Consider the following 10000-nt stretch of genomic DNA (forward strand, 5'->3'; position numbering starts at 1 on the left):
CAGTTTCAACTGGGAAGTTATTAAGAGGTTAATTCATGCCTGCAGCATTGGGGCACTAACCAGAGGGAGACATGTATTCTGCATTTGCTCTGCAAACCACCTGCACGGGAAGACCGCACATCCTGAGGTAGGCCTGCACAGGAGGGAGGAGGGGCGGATTAGAGCCGAAGCAATTAACGGTGCATTCAGCTGTTATGTCGCCTATTAAAATATCATGCTCGCTGACATATTTGTTGAGAACAAACCAACTGAGTTTCACCTGAACGGCAAGAGACGAGGCGCAGTCTGACAGCAGAATCTGGTCCTCTGTTCATAAAAAACAAAAGAACGACAAAGTAATGTAAGCAACAACACTCATATTAATACGTCTGGAGCAAAAACAGTCATGTTGTTTATATCGCTCACCCTTCAGCGGCTGGTACAAGGTGGCAGATTCAGGCCAAGGCTCAGCAGCTGTCAGTGTCACACACACACACACACACAAATTAGCTTATTAACAGTTAATATTATTATGTTCAGTTCTGAGGGAGCAACATCGGAGCCGGAGTCACCAACAGACTTAAACTGGGTAAGAAGGCCTCTAACACAGTTATACTGCTGTTTGGCGACATCTTTGCACTGTTTTGTTAGTTAATTTAACATTATTCTTTTTCGTATATTATTGTTTTCATATTTTATTGCTTACTTGTATGTATAAATGCTACTGTAGCGAAAACAAATCCTTTTTAATGAATAAAGTATCTATACGTCTATCTATTTTCTTCACCCCCCAAAAAGAGTTCCGCGACGCAGCACTGGCGCTCACTACTGCCACTGGCGGTTGTAAGTGGTATTACAACACCATACGGCTCTACACATCATTATAGTAGCAGTATGGCTTCCGACCACCAACGGCAGCACTCGAGGTCGCGAGAGGAAGCCGTTATCCGCCATTTTGGATCTTACGATAATCAGTTGCTCTTCATTAGTTGAGGTAAAGTTGTGTTTTTGTACACAAAAAAAGGATTGACGCAAGGATGTCATCGAGGTAAATCCACCGGAACTGTTCCCGCTTAAATTCGCCCCCCTCTGCTCAGGTCTGTACTATGAAGAATAAGGTAATAAACAACTTTACTTGGATTTTAAAACCTAAAACTGGTGTCATCTGGGACGCGTAACTTTTGTAACAGTGCTCTCTGAGAGACAGAATAACCACCAAGCTAGTATTTACACAAATAGTCCACACGGACCGCCATCGTTATACTTATAACTGAAGAGTCCTGCTAAAGCTGTTCACTCGTAACCAATGCTAGGTAGCTAGCTGCCACAAGGCTGTACACTTTAGCTAGGGTTAGCGGGCTAAAAGCTTAAAATAGACAATAATAAAACTCGACACATTACCTGCCATTTGCGACACAAACGCCTCTGCCACAAGAGTCATTGCGGCGCTGTAATGTCCTTGTTGCTTGAGAATAAATATAGTTAAAGATGAGGTCAATTCCGCTGCATGAAAGTGTAAGGGCACGGGCTCGCTCTGCAGTCACAGACCGGTCCGCCCGCGATTAAGGTCCGGGGGAAAGTACATGCAACTCGGATTGTTTGGTTCCGCTTTCCGCCAGCGTCTGACACGACTGTGTGCGCGGGATTTTCCATCGTAGTACAATCCATTGATATGTCATATTAACATTTCTCTACAGTATGTGGTCCTGCGACAATATATACAGGTGTTAAAATTAAATAAATAACTGATAATATAGTCAAATTCAACGCCAAAATGAATTTTAGCCTTTCAATTGTCACATATTTTAACCAGTTTGACACAGTCTCACTCGATCATTGTAAGCTTTGCCGACAGTAGTGTGTATTGCTGGTTTGTTTTTGCACGGGTGTGTATATTTTATTATCATGTAACGTATCCTATAAATAACCGTATCGGTTGTTTTACCTCATCAGGAACATTTCTAGGTGATTTTCTGACGTGGTCTCCGTGTATTTCTCTACCATGCTGCAGTACTCGACGCCACCAAAGGGGGTCGCTCCTGCTTCACAGGCAGCGTGTGTGACGAGCAGCAGTCCGCCTGCACAACGTCCACCAAGCACAAACACACTGAGATTATAATACAGAGAGTGTACTGCACAGTATACAATCAATAAGACAATATATACTGTTTGGTTTGAAATATATGCAGAAAATATGGCCTTTTCCCCCCTAATTGGCAACCTCCATATACATGCACTTTTAAGTTGATTTGTATTATGTCAATTTGAATTTGAATAAAATGTCCATATTGTGATTGAGGATAAATCACAAAATATACAATCAACGAAATAGGCACACAATTGTGTAACTGCATTAAATCAAAAACAATAAAGAACCCTTGTGGCCCTTGCCTCAATTGTAGACGTTTAGCATTTCGTTTTGTTTTGTGTGCGTGTGCGTGTGTGTGTGTGTGTATTGAGATGGCTCTCTATAGATATTCCATGTTGCTCTGTGTCACTCCTCGCGGTGCCTTTCCTGCACATTTAACCTCGTCTCGACCGGATGGCACCAATTAATGTCTATCTGCACCCATTTCCCTCACATCCCACCATACACACATACACACACGCGCGCGCGCGCGCACACACACACACACACACACACACGATGTATTTCACCTCAAGTGCCCCTGCTCTGTGCGTAAACGTTGCATAAAAGGCGCATACGACTCTGGTTTTATTTTTCAGCATGAAGAAAAGCCGATGTAATATCTCATGAATAAAGCTGTTAAGCTCTCTGTCTTGCCTGAAAGCAGACTACATGTCGCTCTAATGATTAAACGGTTGGGTTTCGCCGTTTAACCGCGGAATAATGCGGAGCGCATTTAGAAAGCTTCAGTTGAGACATCACGCACTACGTATTTATCTTGGCTCACCTCAAAGGACTTGACGCCCCGTTAAATTATGAGCGTAACAAAGATCGTCTATAACGCATCGCTTCACTGTCAAGGGGCTAATAATGTGTCTTTACTTTTTTCCAGATATGCATGTGATTAGAGTCCATGCTGACAGTAAAAAAAGATTATTGTCACCCATAGCTGTTTAATTATTTGTTTCAGACCAAGATTAAGAATGTGATTTGTTCTTCCATTCATAAAACTTGTTCGGAGTTACGTCACTTCAGTTTATCCTTTTACCGTCCCCTACACGGTGTGTGTGTATGTGTGTGTGTGTGTGTGTGTGTGTGTGTGTGTGTGTGTGTGTGTGTGTGTGTGTGTGTGTGTGTGTGTGTTTGATTGAATGAGATAAAACTGTTTGAAACTTTTCTTTATTATTTTATCTTCTAAGTATTTTATCAAAACATTTTCACATATAAAAAATCTAACACGAAGAGAACTTCTGTTTTTTTTTCTCCAAAGATAAAGACATAGAAAAAAAAGAACAGAGACATTTGCTACATAGAATACTAAATATGCTACTAAACATTACAAAATAATAAGTACTGTATGGCTAAAATATGAATCAATAATAGCATATTAAACTGGAATCAAAGACGGAACTTATTGCTTTAAAAAATGCAACATGTGTTGTTTAGAGAGGATTATTTCAAACCTCTCGTTGCTAAATAAAAACAACAAACATGTCAGAAAGGTATGTTCGTTAAAACCCTGTAACCCTGAGAAAACACCTGGATGTACAGTCAGCTTCGTGCATTCAAACATCCACCTCCAATTTGGCTTTAAAAAAAAAACTTTAATTATTCCCCCGTGCGTACAAATTAATATGACTTTTCCAAAAGTTCATTCATCTTTGGAGATAAAAAACAAATAATAGCTGCACGTTATGGCTACTCATCCTAAAGATGCATTGATTTTGGAGTCTCCTGATGTACAAAATAAAAGCATTATTTGTTCAACTGTTTCGCCATTTGGCGCGTCCGGTCTCCTGTTTATTATTTTTTGCCTCTTTTCTCTTCTTTTTGTCTTAAGCGCCAGTTTGTGTGAAACAACATTTTGGTAATGTGCATATTTCATAAGTTATTTTTTTTAGGTAGCTATATCATAAAACCCTGTATTATGTTTACCCTGTAGAAAAAAGAAGAAAAAAAACCCTGTTTACTCCAAGAGACTCACGCACCACGCATGCGCCTTTAATACTGAAGTCTGGCGATTCCTATAATTCTGCTCCAAACGAGATAGGTGTCCGACCGTCTGCCTGACCTAAAACAAACACTAATTAATTAAATATCAGCGTGGAATTGGATGAGACCAACAGAACATATTTAAAAACACATGTAAAAGTTAAGACATGGGGCAAAAAATACATCCGCGAGTGTATGCTGCCCTATTTAAGACCTGTAATGTCGAGCCTGTAGAGTTTAAAGCATCTAGAATCATCGGTTCAGTCCCCCTGGATCAGGTTTTGGAGCGTGAAGGTGCCAACATGGCGGCCTCGTACGTCTTCAAACGGTTGTCGCCGCCTTCAGGCCGCTGTCGCTGCCGCTGCCGCTGCTGCTGTTGCCGCTGCTGCTGTTGTTGTTGCTGTTGCCGTTGCTGCTGTCCGTTGCCTTTTTGTTTTTGCTCCTTCCTTTGGTGTTGGGCAACTTGTTGTCCTTCTTCCAGCGCATGCGCCGGTTCTGGAACCACACCTTCACCTGCCGCTCGGACAGGCAGAGCGCATGCGCGACCTCGACCCGCCGGCGGCGCGTGAGGTAGCGGCTGAAGTGGAACTCCTTCTCGAGCTCCAGGACCTGCGGGCGCGTGTAGGCCGTGCGCAGGCGCTTCGGCTCCGGGCCCAAGTGGTTCGGATTCACTGTAAAAAAATAAAAAATAAAAAAAAACATTCAAGGAAACAACATCAGTCAGTTTTATTAATTATATATATATATATATATATATATATATATATATATATATATATATATATATATATATATATATATAGCATAAATCATCATAATAATAAATACATTACGACACAGAATTGAACGGAGATATTTCATATATCTATATACATTTTATTTAATTCTGTTTCACTCATATATATATATATATATATATATATATATATATATATATATATATATATATATATATATATATATATATATATATAATTTTTTGTATTAGGTTAAATCATTTCTACATGTTTTAATTTAATCTAAATAATTAAATAGAAATGCAATTGATTTGGTCTGCGGATTAGCGATATTTTAATTGTGAATAACTATATTGTCGCTGTTATTATCATCACGTGGTCATCTCTGAGTGATGCTCTTCATGTGTGGTTCACCGGGATGAGCTATTTAAACTCCCTTTTTAACTTGCAGCTTTTTGTTCAAAGCCGCAACTTTTTTTTGCACACACACACACACACACACACACACACACACACACACACACACACACACACACACACACACACACACACGCATGCATGCAAACGTGCACTTCGGCGGGGCCATAAAACTTTATAGGGGTTGTAATTCTTCCTGAGCTTCACTGAGATCATAAATAACTCGACAACCAAAAAAACGGTGCTCACAAATGGACAAAACACTAGAAAGAAAGAAAGAGGGGGTGTAAAGAGAGGGAGAGAGTGTGAGAAAGAGAGAGAGAGAGGGCTGGCAGACAAAAAAAACATAAACATGTGAATCAGGAAAAGTAAAATGATGCAGAAACGAAACTGAGAGAGAGAACTCGAGATATTGTTTGTTAAAGATGGAGAGATCCTCGCGCTGTCTCACCGTGAGCGATGTGCACTTTCTTCATCCACGGGTAGACAACAATGGGCGGCTTGTCTCTGCCCTGGCAGGCCGCCTTCCTCTGCACCTGAGCGGGCTTGGCGCAGGTCATCCAGGCCTGTCCGTGCAGGTCAGCCGCCGGGAACCTCGCCTCCTTCCCGGCCGCGTCCGCCTCCCTGTAGCCGCGGAACGGCCCCTGGTCCTCCGCCTCCTCTCCATCCTCCTCCCGGCGGGGCCCCTGCGAGGAGGAGCGGTAGCCGGTTTGTTGTGGTGTGTACGCGGGCGGAGGGGGCTGGTAACCCCCTCCGTAAGGGCCACTGTCCTGCGGGTGGTTGTAATACCCCCCTTGGTCACTAAAATTACTGTAATCTTCTTCACAAGGCGGGAACTGCGGCTCAGCATATTTACAGCTCACCACGTAGGACTCCATGATTGATTTATAGCGAGGCTGGTAGGAGAATACTAATTTTTCTTTCTCTCCCCTCTCTCTCTGTCTCTTTTTCCCCCCTCTGGCATCAAGCCATCCTGCGGCTGTCAAATAGACGGACGGCCGCGCGGGCCACGTGACCCCGCGGCCAGCCAATGAGAGGGGCCACTGCGGGTTGTTTATGTCAGACGTAATGGGCTCGTTTGAAGGAGGGGGAGAGAAATGTTCATTACGGAACTAATGAAGTTCTGTTGAGAAGAAATGTTTGTGCACTTAACGAGACATCATTTGCCAAGAAGAGGCATTCAGATAAATATATAGAGACTTATTTCTATATCATTATATATAACTTTCTTCATCCTTCCATCTATCTTTCTATTCTTTTATTCTTCCCTCTTTCATCTATGTTCTATCATCTATCAATCCTTCTTTGTATCTTATCTTATTCTTCCATATTTATCTATCCATATCCATACATCTATTCTTATATCCTTCTATCATTCGTTCTGTCTATGCATTTATTCTTCTTTCCATCTATCACTCTTTGTATCTTTCTACCCATCTTTATCTGTCCTTCCATCTTTCTACCATTCTATTTTTATCTTTGCATCTATTCCTATATCATTTCCACCTTTATATCTATATTTCTATTCATCTATCAATCCTTCTTTGTATCGCTCTATTTTTACATCCTTTGTTCTTTCTTTCTATCCATCTTTTTATCCTATATTTATGTCTATCCTACCATATTTTTATCCTTCTGTCTTGCATTCATCTATTCTTCTATCCTTCTTTATATCTATCTATCCATCCATCCATCCATCTATCCATCCATCTATCTATCTATCTATCTATTCTATCTATTCTATCTATCCTTATTTTTATCCCTATACACATCTATCCATCCATTTATCCTGCTTTCTATTTATCCTTATACACATCTATCAATATATCCATCCATCCATCCTTCTTTCTATCTATCTATTTCTCCATCTATCTATCTATCTATCTATCTATCTATCTATCTATCTATCTATCTATCTATCTATCTATCTATCTATCTATCTATCTATCTATCTATCTATCCATCCATCCATCCATCCATCCATCCATCCATCCATCCATCCATCCATCTATCCATCCATCTTTAATTGTCTCCTCCCACTCTCAGCAGCTATAGAAAACGCTCGCGGGACAGTAGATTTATGACTTTTCGCTGAGTGACTTTTCCCCCACACACAGATGTCCGGAGCAGGAGAAATTAATCTGGCCCATATTGGGGCCCCGCGCGGGGCCATATTTGGCCTTGTGGCGAAGTCAAAAGGCCGGACAACAAAACACGGCCGGTCCGAAGGGGGCCTCCAGCGAGAGAAAGAGATAAAAGGCTCCCAGACAGTGACTAGTAGTGCGCTTTGTTGGGCCGCGGGGTCAGCGCGAGGTGTCCCGTTCACCTCCGCGTCCACGCGCACCGCGGTTAAAAAATGATGCCCGAGAAGCATCTGAACCAGAGAAGACGCGACAGCAGCTGAGAAATGAACGCGAATCACGCGGAATGTGCAACATTAAGGAGAAAAAACGTGAAGGAGACAAGTGAGAATATGCTAAATTAAAGCCCTCACACGGAGAGAAAAGGTCATCTAATGAAGAGGAGGAGGGGCGATAAATGACTCAAAATGCTGGAGAAAAAAATGCAGTTTGCGCCATAAAGCCTTAACGTGTTTTATCTTCAGTGGCGCAGCAGCTGCTCCTCCGGGATGGAGGCTAATAAGTCCTGCTAGGTGCTATTACTGCGGACTAATACGCCATTTAATACCCAATAAAGAGAGGAGGCTTGGCTGAGGCTTTAAAGCAGCTCACGCGGAGGCTGAGAGAGGATGGAAGATTTTTTTCTTCTCCTTTTTTTGACTCCTAATGAGCCATTTGTTAGCTGCTAATGAGATGATTTATAAGCGAGCTGATAAAGTGGCTGAATGGAGCTTTTTTTCACCTCAATAACCCACTAAGATGAATCATATAAAAGTTCATATTTGTCATTTCTTAGGAGGATTTTTTGCTCTTTTTTTTATAATTTGAAGCTCAACCTAAATCGTCTCAAATTAAAGTTCAGACAATTAAAGTTTCTTAGCTTGTCTAACTCAACATTTGAAGGCAGCCATTGGTCACACATTATTTTAAGTTGAACTAACTGTTTTTTTTTACAGTGCACATTTATAGGCAAGATAAAGCAACACATACATGATGTACCATTAGACATGCATGTATTTGCTCTATATGTATATAGTGGACAACTTATGAACACTTGTACATTTAATATACTATTTCCTGCTATATTTATATATCTATATATCTATAATATTCATATATTCTGCAGCAGCAGTCCTGTATCAGCTTGTTTTTATCCAGATAGATGCAAAGGAAGAGTCAAAATTCCCCTTTTTTTGCAGGAATACGTGGCCACTAAAGATGAGGATTCTCAAAAGGCATCGTTAGTGAGCGCGCCTGTGCGCGTGCCCGTGATGGGAGGCCACCACGCTGCTTAATGGAGCTGCCTCCCGGAGGCTCGTCACCGCGTGTTGCGTTTACGCGCCGGAATCGACGTCTTAATCAAGACTCTGCTGTTGGCAGAGGGCTTATTTAACGCGGCGGGAACTCGAGCCCACGTGCACGCGCAAAAAAACCCCAACACATTACACGGGCCAGCGCATGAGAGCATGGAGTCATGGCTCTTCGTCCCAGATGTTTGATGCTTCAGTCCTCGCCCATAGACTCCCCTAGAACCCAATCTGTGATGAGCAGCTCCACACATTCGGTTCTACAGGGTATTTATAGGCGAGGGTTCGAGACCCGCCGGCTGCTGATGGCTTCTTCTCCTCCTGGCACAGATTTACACTCTCACATCTTTTTTCAAGATGTGCATGTTCCCACATGCTCAACACGCGCCACGTCGGTGTCCTTTGTGTAATTTATCGAGTCCATTAACGGTATAGCATGACGTCATAAATCATTATAGGACACAGCACATTTATTCCGATGTGTAAGTTTAATCACTAGCAGGCGACACACTTTATATCTGCAGGGCCCCGCAGCTGTGCGTGATGCACATGTGGAAAAGGAGTCGATTAGTCGACTGATGTGTCGTTTTTTTGGAGGGTAAACCGACAGAGATGTGTTCAAGGCCAATGCAGGAACACAATATTTACCTGTAACACACAGAAGCATGCAGCCACAGCGCACTGTGTGTGTTAAAGGGGTCAGGAATACTGCAATGCTCTCCATCATCAAACCTAATTACGAAGAATGTCTAAGAATAGACCTTTATGGACTGGAACAAGTGCCAAATATAGTTATTATTAGTTATGTTTAACATTTGATATCATCAACAGTTGGTATAATTCCACCTTGTTGTTCTCCCCACAACATAACCAGATGTTTCTTCTTTTTCCTTTGAGGAAACCACAATCACAACAGCATGCAAGCATGCAACAGCAACAAGCCGCTATGGCATCGATTACCAGCTGCGCATGCGCAGAAACGAGACCATTTATTTGCGATGGCGAATATTCACCGAACTTGGCTCGAAACTCCAGATCGATGCTTTTGAAGGACACACACACACACACACACACACACACACACACACACACACACACACACACACACACACACACACACACACGGCCCCCTATAGGTGTTTATTATTCATCGTCTGTCGTCTGCCAAATTGTAAGCTGGCAATCTGCAACGAAAGGCAATTTCAGCGGTATGATTTATGAGCAGTTTAGTGTGTGTGTGTGTGTGTGTGTGTGTGTGTGTGTGTGTGTGTGTGTGTGTGTGTGTGTGTGTGTGTGTTGTCTCTTTGTGCTCTGATCTGG

General features: G+C 42.1%; 2 protein-coding genes across 2 annotated transcripts in view; both read right to left on the reverse strand.

Moving 5' to 3' along the window:
• The window catches only part of mtx2 (metaxin 2), a 4144-nt gene extending 2605 nt beyond the window's left edge, over positions 1–1539 (reverse strand). Inside the window, exons 1-4 of the mRNA XM_068567277.1 lie at positions 1381–1539; positions 406–453; positions 260–306; positions 61–133 (exon numbers count right to left, since the gene is read on the reverse strand). Of these exons, the coding sequence (XP_068423378.1) occupies positions 61–133; positions 260–306; positions 406–453; positions 1381–1420 (208 nt within the window). The 5' untranslated portion in view covers positions 1421–1539. The remainder of the gene's footprint in view (positions 1–60; positions 134–259; positions 307–405; positions 454–1380) is intronic.
• Positions 1540–3504: 1965 nt separating this feature from the next.
• On the reverse strand, positions 3505–6192 carry LOC137779486 (homeobox protein Hox-D4b-like). The gene is made up of 2 exons (XM_068567278.1): positions 5705–6192; positions 3505–4770 (listed from the first exon to the last, which is right to left on the reverse strand). Exons 1-2 carry the CDS (start codon positions 6129–6131, stop codon positions 4421–4423), a joined length of 777 nt encoding a protein of 258 aa, XP_068423379.1. The 5' UTR covers positions 6132–6192; the 3' UTR covers positions 3505–4420.
• Between the last annotated feature and the right edge of the window lie 3808 nt (positions 6193–10000).

Source organism: Clinocottus analis, unplaced genomic scaffold (genome assembly GCF_023055335.1).
Source record: "Clinocottus analis isolate CAN_PGR_092001 unplaced genomic scaffold, fCliAna1.0.p SCAF_8, whole genome shotgun sequence".
Taxonomy (NCBI): Eukaryota; Metazoa; Chordata; class Actinopteri; order Perciformes; family Cottidae; genus Clinocottus; species Clinocottus analis.

Coding starts and splice junctions, on each gene's coding strand:
- LOC137779486 (XM_068567278.1), bottom strand. CDS start 6,131: ATGGAGTCCTACGTGGTGAGCTGTAAATATGCTGAGCCGCAGTTCCCG. Junction 4,771..5,704: donor GAAAGTGCACATCGCTCACG/GTGAGACAGCGC, acceptor ATTTTTTTACAG/TGAATCCGAACCACTTGGGC.